General features: G+C 47.9%; 1 protein-coding gene across 2 annotated transcripts in view; it reads right to left on the reverse strand.

Annotated features, from left to right (window-relative positions):
• The window catches only part of BAIAP2L1 (BAR/IMD domain containing adaptor protein 2 like 1), a 66,051-nt gene extending 54,503 nt beyond the window's left edge, over nucleotides 1-11,548 (reverse strand). For both annotated transcript variants that reach the window (XM_053656962.1, XM_037134814.2), the window contains exon 1: nucleotides 11,221-11,548. In XM_053656962.1, coding sequence (XP_053512937.1) covers nucleotides 11,221-11,271 — 51 coding nt within the window. In that variant the 5' untranslated portion in view covers nucleotides 11,272-11,548. The remainder of the gene's footprint in view (nucleotides 1-11,220) is intronic.
• Between the last annotated feature and the right edge of the window lie 1,093 nt (nucleotides 11,549-12,641).

Genomic DNA, 12,641 nt, shown 5'->3' on the forward strand with positions numbered 1-12,641 from the left:
CTCTGAGACCTGCCCACGTTGGTATATACTGAATTTATTCCTATTTCCTTCTGTACAATATCCCTAAAACTGCAGAAGAAAAAGAACCCCAAGAGAATTCACAGTGAAGGGCTGAGCGGAGCTTTTATACACCTCAACAAGTTCCTTAAAAAGTTTCCAACACAAACCTCAATGTGAACAGGTTTTCATGAACAGGAATCTACACCGTGGATTTTCTGCTGGCAAGCAAACCTACGATGAAAAAAGAACCAGCCTCCATGGCCGTGCCTCTGCAGAGTGAGGCCTCCTTAAGGAGGGCCTCAGGCGGGCCCTTCGGGGCGCGTCAGAGGAAGGCACTGCTGTCGGGGGAGATGACAGACCCCACATGTCACTGCCCCGAGGCCCTGCCAGTGGGACCAGGCAGGGAGGCAGAGGACAGCATTACCCACGACCCTGACCCCATGCAGGCCCTGCTAACATGTGTTGTCTGTTTCTCACAGAAAGGTTTAAAAGTTAGAAAAAGTTTTTACATAGAAATAAGGTTTCTAGAATAAGCATATAAAGTATTTTTTTGTACAGCTGTACAAGGTATTTGTGTTTTAAGTGTTATGATAGTCAAAAAATTGCAAAAATTTTTGACTATTTAAAAGTTTATAAAGTAAAAAACTTACATTAACGTTAATTTACTACTGAAGAAAAAAACCTATTTTTGCCTTGACTGGTGTGGCTCAGTGGGCTGGGTATCATCCCACAAGCAGAAAGGTCACCAGTTCGATTCCCAGTCAGGGCACACGCCTGGGTTGCAGGCCACGTTCCCCATTGGCGTGTGTGAGAGACAGCTGACTGATGTTTCTCTTCCCCTAACAATAAATAAATAAAGTCTTTCAAATCCCCCATTTTAAATAAATGTAGCATAGCCTAGGTGTGGAGTGTCACCAAGCCTGCACTAGTGCCCGGTAACGGCCCCGGTAACGGCCCTTCGCACGCACTCAGTGTCCGCTCCCTGACTGACCCGGAGCACCGTCAGTCCTGCACGCTCCATTCACGGTCAGTGCCCTGCACAGGGCTGTCTTTTTTGATCTCTTATACTGCATTTCTTTTCTAAGGATTTTATTTCTTTATCTTTAGAGGGGAAGGGAAGGAGAGAGGGAGAGAAACATCAATGTATGGTTGCCTCTCGTGTGTCCCCCGCTGGGACCTGGCCTGCAACCCAGGCATGTGCCCTGACTGGGAATCGAACCATGGTTGTTTGGTTCACAGGCCCGTGCTCAATCCACTGAGCTACACCAGCCAGGGCTCTTACACTGCATTTTTGACCTTATTTTTTCTGTGTGTAGATGCAAACATACTTGCCATTGTGTTACAAATGCCTACTGTGCTGGGTATGGTTACATGCTGTTCAGGTTTGCAGCCCGGGAGCAATGGACTATTTACCTCTTAACTTCGGGGTGCACGCGGCTGTGCCATCTAAGCTCGAATGACTCTGATTGGATCGCACATCCGGTCGCTAAGGGGTACATAACTGCAGAAGTGAACCTCAGCTCTCCAGTCTTGATGGAGAGAAAAATGCGTGCCAGTAATGGTTCTGCTCTGTCCTTTTATCTCATCTCCACTCAGCTCCACCTGTGTGTGTCAGTCACCCTGGGAGTAAGATGCTCGGGGTAAGCAGTAAACAGATGGCAATCAGTGCTCCGTGGTGGTTACCGTCCAGCAAACACTCGCTGCCACTGCTAACAGCCAGCACGCGACTCCAAGCGCTTTTCCTGTGCGTCGCATGCAACCTTCACCCCAACCACAGGCGGTGAGGACTGTTCTTAACTGTGGGTGAGAAGATGGAGGCACTGGGTCAAGTGAAGGACTAAGCTGTTATCAAGCACACGCAAGAATCTGGGGTTGGCCAGATGAAGAAGATGCTTTCTCAAAGGACATATCGAACTGAGTGTGAAATGAGAATAGCGCTTCGCACGCTTAAAGTGGTTTTCACACTCTGCGATCCACAGTGCTATCAGGCACGATGGTGTCCTACACCTAAGCTTCTCCAAGTGTACGATGAAGTCTATGCTGTGATAAAACATACCAGTTAGTTTGCTAAAATCATTCAAGTTTTATTGAAAAAAATCCACAGCACTCAAGTGTAAGAAATGATTGTGATTTTCCTGATTTTCTTCTGCCATTTGAGTTTCTGTGGCCAGAAATGAACTGGTCTGTTAGCTCAGGTCTCAGCCTCTGCACTAACAGGCACACGAGGGGACCAGAGCCATCTCCTGTACCCCTCCCCCCGCCCCCTACAGGCAGGGGCTTCTTCTCTCCTAACTCAGAGCAAGAAAAAAGCACTTATGATGCTTGGCAGACTCATCAGCTGAGATCTGTCCTGACCCCTAAACCTGTCTTTCTCATGTTTATCCTAGGCTGCATGCGCTAATCATCCGAACTGTTACCCCTGCTTACTTCCAACAAGCTGTTATTGCTGCTTCGTTCCTTTTCTGGGCCTGGCGATTACTGCCTTTGCACCATTCAGGGAGATGGTTGCTTGTAACACCAGGAATGAGACTTTTAAAAGGTAACTGTGAGAACAGAAATTCAGTTTAGAATTCTTTTTCTGTTCCATTCATAGTCTAGGGTAAGTGAATGTTAAAAATGTATTCCTATTTAACAAGTAAAAATTAAGAGAAAATAGTAAGGTTTTCCGTTAGGTTTATCTTTGAAATGTTAATTTGCAAAACAAAGAAAGAAAATGGCACCTTTTGGTCTAGTTTTTAAAACCTTTTACCCATTAATATGCAATACACATATCAATTTCTGCTTTAGAAACAAAGATTACTTAACATTACAAAATTCATCCACTCACAAAGGAAAACAGAAACACTCCAGAAGGCCGACTGGAAGTGAGAAGTCATGTCTCCTTCAACCCTAAAGAGGGCTAACCACCACCGTCCTTTGGTGTTTTTAGTGAAGGAACTGCTATTGTTTAGGGACTTTTAAACCTCTCAGGTACCATATAAATAAAGGCAACAAACCCGAGGGCATCTTCACCACCTGCCTTCTCTTTAGAGCTCAGGCAGCTGTAAAGTGAGGCTGTGAACCATTGGTTGGGTCTTGGTCTGGATGGGGTGCTCATTAATTTTGTTCCCTGGGTTGGGAAATACAGCCTGGTGACATTTTTCCTTTAGTTTTGAATGGGAGAGAAGCCAGCAACATTTTATCTCACTTACACAAGTCTCAGCTTTATCCACAAAGATGTGAGACAGCGGTTACAACCAGAATACAGTCCTTAAAAAAATGGTGAAAGAAATGTAAGACCTGGACAACATAAACAGAAGTATAATATCAAGGCTGAGGAAAAAACTAAAGTATACAGGCTTGAAAGGTCACAGGGCTGTAATCACTCTGTACAAATCCATAAGTTCTAAGTTTATGGAGGAAGTTATTATTACATCTGATAGTGGTAGACACGAAATCTTGGGTATTTTCCTGGCCAATGTCCATAAGCTATTATAGATTGTAAGTATGCATGTTTTGCTACTGTTAAACCTGTCCTCTACAGATTATAGAAAAGGAAGTGGTTTGAAAATATCTACCCACTGGCTGGGGCTCAGGGAAGGCGCACTCACACACAATCAGATTACAGCATACTTTGGGGCATGTTTCTGGAGGGACTTTTGCAATGTGTAGCAAATATGCTTTCGAATGTACCTGCCCTCTGACCCACACTCCCTTCTGGGGATTTCACTTAAGGAACCACCACGATGGTGCGAGGCCTCACGTGCAGTGGTGCTCACTGCAGTGCTTTAGTAGCAAAGTCCAGCAACGCTTGTATGCTCAACGACAAAGGAACGGGTCAATACATTATGGTAAAGAACGGCGTCCTGCAGCATCATCAGAACGAGGCACAGAACGCTGGGTGACCTGGAAAGATGTACTGAGAGGCACTGGAAAGAGGAACGACAGGGGTAAATACTGTTATCTCTGGGTTGTGGGTTTCCAGGTGACTTTTACTCGCAGTATCAGACAAAAATGTAGTTTAAAACAACTGAGGGTAAACCCGAAACAAACACATAGATATAAGAATGACTGCTGGGAAGTCAGACCTGTGCATCGCTCCGCCGAATACCACAGCCGGAGGAAGGTCAGACCTGTGCATCGCTCTGCCAAATAGCGCAGCCGGAAGGCCTCTCTCAGACCCGTGCCCCGAGTCCTGACTGCCATCTGGTACCGGGCAACCCCTGTGCAGACCAGGCTCCCTCTGAGGGTGCGGATGTCCAACCACTACGCCTGGGGCGAACAGTGTGGTTTAGTTTTCAGATCAAATTTTATTTGCTTCCTCCCATCAGAGTGGCCAAAATAAAAAGGAAGGAAAGGAACAACTTTTGTTGAGGATGTAGAGCAACAGAAAATCCGATACCCTGCTGGTGGGAGAGTAAATTGGAACACTCGCTTTGAAAACCTGCTTGGTAGTTCCCGCCAAAGCCAAATACTCAAACACATCATAGCTTAGCAAATCCACGCCTAGGTATACACCCAAGAGAAAGGAACGCCCATGCCCCTCGGGGACACGTACTAGGATGTTCACAGCAGCACTGTGCGCATCCTGAGTTGTCTAAAACCATCTGAACGCCTCTCAAGAGAAGGAGACATAAGCCGTGATACAATCACACAGTGGAATCCTCTACAGCAAAAAGAATGAACCACCATTACTCCAATAACATGGACCAATCTGACACACACAGTGAGTGAGTGAAGGAAGGCAGACAAAATAGGCCAAAAGAACAGTGCTGGACTTCCGCCAAGATGGAGGTATAGGTGGATGTGCCGTGCCTTCTCACACAACCAAGTTTAGGGACAACTAAATATTAGCATCAGAAAACACAACCAGAACACGGAAAATTGAACTTTTCGGAAGTCCGTTAACAACAAATTCTTCAGCCCGACCGGTAAGGGGCGAAACCGGCGTCTCGTGAGGGGTTGCACAGGAGGACTCTGGTCGGACGGACCCAGGCGCGGAATCCAGACGCACGGGTTCCAAACGCAGGATTGGACCTAGTGAGCGACTGAGCAACCCACCGGGTGAGCGACTGCTGAGGAGACAGTGGGGAGGTGGTGCTGCGTGTTGACTGCGGTTGCCTATCTGCGGGCGAGCGGACAGGCGAGGGAGAGGGCGGTTGGACCGGGGCGGCAGTCCCCGTGGCGTGCTGCAGTAGAGGGCGCAGCCATTTCCCCGCTCTGACCACGCCCCCACATACAGCGTCACAACCCAGCGACCTGGGAGTCCAAGGCGCCGCTTCTCACATTTAAAGGGCCAGAACAGACCAAAAATGTCGCAGGAAGACCTCAAAGCCCCAGAGATAAATCTAAGCGACGAAGAAATAGCAAAACTCTCAGACGCACAGTTTAAAACACTGGTCATCAGGATCCTCACAGATCTGGTTGATTATAGCCACAAATTAGAGAAACATATGAAGGCTAAACTAAGGGAAATGAATGGAATTCCACAGGAAACCCATAGAGATGAAAAGGAAACTGGGACTCAAATCAATGCAGTGGACCAGAAGAAACCAAATAATGGCCAAACAGAAAAGAGTCAAGGAGCAAGAATTCAAAGAAATGAGGAGAGTCTTAGGAACCTCCAGGACATCTTTAAACGCTCCAATATCCGAATTATAGGGGTACCAGAAGGGGGAAAGACACAGCCACAACTGGAACACTTATTTGAACAAATAATAAAAGAAAATTTCCCCAATCTGGCAAAGGAAATAGACTTCCAAGAAATCCAAGAAGCTCAGAGAGTACCAAAAAAGTTGGACTCAAGAAGAAACACACCAAGGCATATCATAATTACATTAGCCAAAATTAAAATGAAGGAGAGAATCCTAGAAGCAGCAAGAGCTAAGGGGACAATCACCTACAAAGAAGTCCCCATCAGACTGTCAGCAGATTTCTCAAAAGAGACCTTACAGGCAAGAAGGGGCTGGAAAGAAATATTCCAAGTCATGAAATCTAAAGACCTACAACCAAGATTGCTCTATCCAGCAAAACTTTCATTTAGAATGGAAGGACAGATAAGGTGCTTCTCAGATAAGATCAAATTCAAGGAGTTCATCATCACCAAGCCCTTATTATATGAAATGTTAAAGGGACTTATCGAAGAAAAACAAGTTAAAGAAACATGAACAGTGAAAGAACAACAAGCTCACAGTTATTAACAACCACACCTAAACGAAAGCAAACTAAAAGAACAGCTAGATCAGGAGTGGAAACATAGAAATGAAGATCTCAAGGAGGGTTAGCAACAGGGGAGTGGGAGGAGGAGATGGGGGGAGAAGGTACAGAATATAAGTAGCATAGACAGTAGATAGAAAATAGATGGGGGGGCAAGAATAGCATGGGAAATATAGAACCTAAAGGACTTGGGACACATGGACATAAACTAAAGGGGCGTAATGGTGGGGATGGGGGGGCAGGGTGGAGGGGAATGAAGGGGGGAATAGAACAACTGTAACAGCATAATCAATTAAAAAAATAAATTAAAAAAAAAAACAAAAGAACAGTGCTGTTAGAAGTCGGGGGGCAGTTATCTTGGAGGGTGTAGCAACTGGAAAAGGGTGTGTGAGGGACTTCAGGGTCATGGTCTGCTTCTTGATCTGGGAGCCAGGTGTGTTCAGTTTGTGACAATTCAGTGAGTTATATACACGCAAGCACACTTTTCTGTATGTGTATTGCAGCTTAATAAAAAGTTTTAGAAATAAATGAATATATTTGCAAACGCCAACAGAAGTGACATTAAATGTTCATGCTTTCAGAACCACTTTCGCTTTGGAACTGCAGAAGAAAGTGTGGAATGTCGAGGACAACAAAAATCCAAGCTGCTGCGATTCCACACACATCGGGATTCCCTTGCAAGTCGGTCTGTGGCTCATGACAACAGAAGTGAGAGGTAAGAATGAATGCCCAGGCCCTGCTGGTATGGCTCAGTGGATTGAGCACCAGCCTGTGAACAGAAAGGTTCCCGGTTCGATTCCCAGGCAGGACATATGCCTGGGCTGTGGGCCAAGCCCCCAGTTAGAAGTGTGTGAGAGGCAACCATTTAATGTACCTCTCTCACTTCAATGTTTCTCTCCCTCTCTTCCTCCCTCCCCCTCTAAAAATAAATAAATAAAATCTTAAAAATAAGAATTCATGCCCAATACTGAATAATGTCACAAGTGTAACCCCGAAAGCAACCTGAAACCTTGGGAAGTGTCACCAGTCCAACGGCCCCAGGCTCCCAGGCTCCACAGTAAAGGCCTCGAGTCGTCTGCAGAGCAGTCCTGTTACCACAGTTCCAACACCTCTTTCCAATCAAGAGAAAAATGTTATGACAGAAAAAGACATCTACTGTTTGGCTTTGTATTTTCATTTCCCCAGATAAAAAGCTACAATACTGTGCTGTTCAGCTCCCTGCGCTGTTTGGTTTACCTGGCAACCCTTCTGCCAGCACCTGGCCCAGGACTCTTACTTACTACCCCCCTTTTTCAGTCACCGTGGAGCCAAGGGCAGGTTGTCTGGGCGTCTGCAAACCCTGTGTCCTCTCCAGTGTGCCTGAAGAAAGTGGCGTGATGGGGACAGATCAAACACCGTGTGAAACTCCAGCAAGAAACAGAAAAGTCAATTTAAAGCTGCGGAAGCAAGACCCACACAGTGGAGTCGACCCTGGAAACCAGCCTGACAGGGACTTTCACTCACACCCCCTCGTTAAACCCAAGTGGAGAAAATAAAAACCATTAAATAAACAACCCCCCCAGTACACATGCCTCCATTGCTTGCTTTACCCATCGAAATAAAAACACCTCATTTTCTTATTTAAAAAAAAAAAGGTTTGTTCAAAACCTGCCAGTAATGACAAATTACCAGAATGACAGAAAGTGCTGTTGACATGTTAGATCACCAAATTATAAACAAGTATTGGGTTTGTGCACTTGTTAGTCAGGAAAAACTAAATTACTATCCAAAAATGGGAGGGACAAAGGCTGGCGTAGTAAATGGCATGTGGACGCTGGCCACTCCTAGGCTTCCGGACTCAGTTTTTCTTAATGGTAAACAAACAAAAGCCGTGTCCACCTTGAGAGCGGCTGTGTATTAGAATGAAACAAACACTGCGAAAGTGGTAAGGCAGGGTGGGAGTCTGGCGTAAGATAGGCGCTTACTAAATGTCCCTTTCTTCAACACACAGGCACACCTACTGTGTGCCAGGATCCGTTCTAAGTGTTCGAATACAACAAAACAAAGCTCCCTCCCTTTGGGAGCTCTACTCTAGTTGGCGTGGGACGAGAGACAGACATTGTAAATAAATACATTACACCTTTGTTAGGTAGGGTTGCCAGGGAGATGGTGTCCTGGGCCATTTTAAAGGGCTGCTGGAGTGGGCCTCTCTGAGAAGGTGACATTTAAATGAAGACTCTGTGTCCCCTTTTCCCTGATTGTCATTTTCCCCCCTTCACTGCTGCGTCAGCAAGATTAGTTAGTATGACAGCCGGAAATGATGTCATACCCATCCCTCCTCAACTTCCTAAGACTTTAAGAGTTCTAACTTCTAGGAAGGTTGTGGTAACTCTTAATGAAGGGTTTTATTTTTTTTAAACTTTACTTCTTCCTCATACCACCAAAGCATATACTTGTCTGAAAGCCACCCAAAGTTACCAGCATGCTGCAAATTATCAGCATACTATAGACTGGAGTGTGGAGAAGGGGAGGGAATCTTTTTTGTCTAATTCTTAATTAGCAACAGTAACATTACTGGACATTTTGGGGCGTATTATCATGCCATTTGTTTGTGAAGCTGCAAAACACACCCTCCTGGGAGTTAGCATGGATCTCCAGTGATCATTCGTCTAAGTATATATTTAGAAAGCTCTACAAATGTGTAAATATTTAAAGCTATTTGATACGGCATACAGAGGATCACACTTCCTTTATAATCCCCACTTTCTCTAAAGAATTTATTCCTTTATTTCAAAGTGGGAGAAATTTGAGTATTAAAAAAAACCTAACACCCAGACAAACAAGTCATAAAATCTCATCTGCAGGTGGCTTTTGTATACGCACCTGGTTAGGTTATGGTTCTATTAGTAAAACATTGTAGACTGCTAGGTAACATAAATGAAGTCTCTTAAAAAAAAAAAAAAACTAGCCAGACTCATCAACACCACCAGTAGATTTTTTACCATATTAGGCTTAAATTGTTTTCAGCTTTGGTAGTGGGGCAATGGCACGGGGAGCAAGAACCCAGTGGGCAGGTGGTGGAAGAACTTCAGGCTTTCAGTTCAGGCCCGTGAATGTAAAATTTCACTGTGCATTTCCATTGCAGACAAAGCATGAACTAGCAGCATTCACTTCATAGCTTACAGTTTAGCTTACAGATAAACTTGTCTAGAGTAGCATATTCTTATTCCACCATCTCAACAGAAAAAACATGACCCTACAACATTGAGGAGGAAATGGTGATTGAAGTCAATCAACAAACACCTGTGAGCTTTCAGCGTATTTAAAACACCTGGGAATAAAAGCAATGAGCTATTAATAACCTCTCAAAGTATGAACATTTTTTTATACAGCCTTACAAATACATATAACCAAAACTATGACACCCACACTTTTCCCCTCCTGCCCCACGTCCTTGGGTAACGCAACTCGCCAAAGTGTGCGGCTGACATTTGAGGCGCTGTAGTGCACTGGAGCATCAGCCCCTGCACAGGGTAGAAGGGCTGAAAGTGAAAGTCAGGAGTGAAGCAAAGCCAAATTACTTTGGAGCGCCTGACTGCTTGTCTCAAGTTGTTATCACCTCCCAGATTGGAAAGATAAGTGTACCGATTCTTGGAGGCAGCTGGGAGAGGAATCTGTGTGTGCCCTTTTTCAAGCTTTTGTGGCCCTGCGGAGACTTCAGACTCCGCCTGAATGTGCAGTGATCTGCATTCCTCAATCACACAGTTCTTCCTCAACTGACAGTCGTCAGAGTAGCTACTACCGCCTACATCTGAAAGTAAGCATGTTTTATTTACACACTTCGAAAAGACCCACGCTTCCTGACCCACCATCTTCACCAACACCTAAAACGAACAGCCCCGGTACAAATGTAAAACTTTAACATTCAAATTTCTGGGGTTTCTAAATGTCCTCATTAAGGAAACACGTGACGAAGGAACAGGTTTTGGTCGCGGGGCCTTACTGAGACCCCCAAATGCCCTGTCAACTGTGTCTATGAACCTATAAATTATAATCCACACGTTACAGTTATTTTGTATTCAGATGAAGGAAATAAAAAATTTTGAACTTCAAAAAATGCTGTTTTAAAATTTTTATCCAACAAAAGTCAATAAAATCATGATTTGAGGAATTCACACAGACTTTGCCAATCTAGATGACTAGATTTTTAAGGCTGAAAAAAAAAGTAGAAAAAAAATGATCACACTATGGGCCTTAAAAATGACTATACACGACTTGGAAAACTTTAAAAGTCTCAGTGGTTCCACGAGCCGAATTAAAACAAAAGTTGTTTTGTATTCTATTAATAGCAGACGATTAAACACGTCTCTTATTCCCACTGGAATTCACTTATAAGTACTGAAACTGACTCTACTGGTCACTCATCCTAAGTCTGTGTCTGTTTCCGGAAAAACTCGCGCGATGAATGTGAGTTAAGAGATCGACCATCAATCACAGCGTTCCTTGAGGTCCGGGCAGTTTTCCGAAAACCGCGGGTGGAGGTTTGCTGGACGCCAGTAAACGCCAAGATGAACTTCCTGCCGCTTGCGAGACGAGAGAGGGTCGGAGGGAGCGAGTGTGGAGACCCCCGGAGCGCCGCCCCGCGGAGTCCGGGGCCACTCGGCTCACCTGGCGCGCCCGCCAGTCCCTCCCGGCCGGGCCCCGCGCGGCTCTGCCTCCGCGGGCACGAGCTCGGCCCCGGTCCCGGGGCGATTCGGCGGGGCCACGACTCCGGACACAGTTCGGGGCGGGCGTGGCCCCCGAAACGGCACAGGTCACCGCCCCTTCGGCGAGTACCCCCGAACACGCCGGCTTGTAAACTAAGGAGCGCCCTGGGCGTCTCCCGCGCCCCGAGCGCCGGGAGGGGGAGGGGAGGCTCTTCCCGTGAGGAGTCCCCTCCGCGCCCCAAGGTGAAAAGCCAGACCCTGGGCCGCCGGGCCTCTCCCCTCGCTCGGCCTCGAACCCCGAGTCCCGGAGCGCCCCGGCCCCCGCCCCGGGCCCGCGTACCCGGTAGGTGCTCTCAGTGAGCCGGTTCACCTCCTCCGGCCCCTTCGACATGGCTGCAGCCGCTGGACGTGCGAGCGCGGGAGGACGCGGCCGGGCCTCGTGGCCGCCCGACCCTGGCTCGGCTGGATCGCAGGGGCGCGACCGAGGGGCCTCGAGGGTCAGCCGCCGCCGCAGCCCGTGGGCCCCGAGTGCCGGCGCACGTCTCCGCCGCCGAAATGTCAAAACTTGCAGCGCCGCCGCCTCAGCCGCGGAAGACCGCGAGGAGCTGAGGAGACGCGGCCTGACGCCAGCTGGACAAGCGGGCCGGGCCGGGCCGCCCCACCTGAGGCGGCGGGTGGGCGGGGCCGAGTGGGCGGGGCGGGCACGAGGGAGCGCGCCCGGTTGGGCGGGGCTGGCCCCACCTGAGGTGGCCCGGATGGGCGTGGCCTAGAGGCCCGGGGAAGGGGCGGAGGCGGGCCGAGCCTAGTGGGAGGGTCACAGCGGCCCGAGTGGGCGGGGCGGAGACGAGATTGGCTAAGTGGGTGGGGTGTGCCCACCTGTTGGAACACTGGGCGGGGCGGCCGACGTGTGTCGATTCGCTTCCAGCGGGGAACTCCTGGTGACCCAGGGACCCCGGGAGGCGTCGGTAGCCAGGGTTTCTCCTCTGCTGGGACAAGGCCTGCACCGAGAGCGGTCGGGCCTCTGTTCCTAGAGCCCTGTTGTGTGTCGCACGGAGGTGGTCTCCGAGGCCCCGCCCGCTACTAGCCCTACCTTTCGCGGACCACAGGAAGAGGGGCCTATGTCCTCCAGTTGCTTTGATTTCTCCCCTTCACACCTTCCCGCGCACCCCCTTGCTGACCCTGAAGATCTGAGGGACCCCGTGGCAGAGGCTGTCCTAGATGAAGAAATGGGGCCGGCCACTTGCAGTTTGGGAAGTTCCTCATACGTCAAAAATTAATAAGTGCCGAGATCTGGCTACGTGTTTAAACTTTACATTCGAGAACGACATTGAATTCACTGTAATGTCACCATGCTATTCACGAGATTTAGAAATCCGAGCTGAGCTGAGGTGTGGAGGCAACTCTTCCTTTCAAGAGTCTGAGCAGGTGCAGGCTCCTGACGCTTCCTGTTCTGTCTTCACTGCAGCCGCAGCCTAGATTCTGAAGATCTAGAACAGGCTTCTCCCAGCCGCAGCACCTCTTGGCACCTGAGACGTTCACCCAACGAGCTTGGCGGGAGGTTATAGTCTGATTTTTAAAAACTTCTGCCTGGGTGCAATTGAACCTTTTATGGGCTGTTAAGATATGAGGCTTCTCAACTTCTTCAGTGATTAAGTTCACTGGGAAATGCACACAAAGACAGCACTGTGTGGCCCGGGTGGGAACTCCAAGTGTATGAGCTGCTGCTGGACTTAGACCAGAAACAAACACTTGGACTCTAGG

Source organism: Artibeus jamaicensis, unplaced genomic scaffold (genome assembly GCF_021234435.1).
Source record: "Artibeus jamaicensis isolate MK-2021 breed Jamaican fruit bat unplaced genomic scaffold, CSHL_Jam_final scaffold_3151, whole genome shotgun sequence".
Classification (NCBI taxonomy): Eukaryota; Metazoa; Chordata; class Mammalia; order Chiroptera; family Phyllostomidae; genus Artibeus; species Artibeus jamaicensis.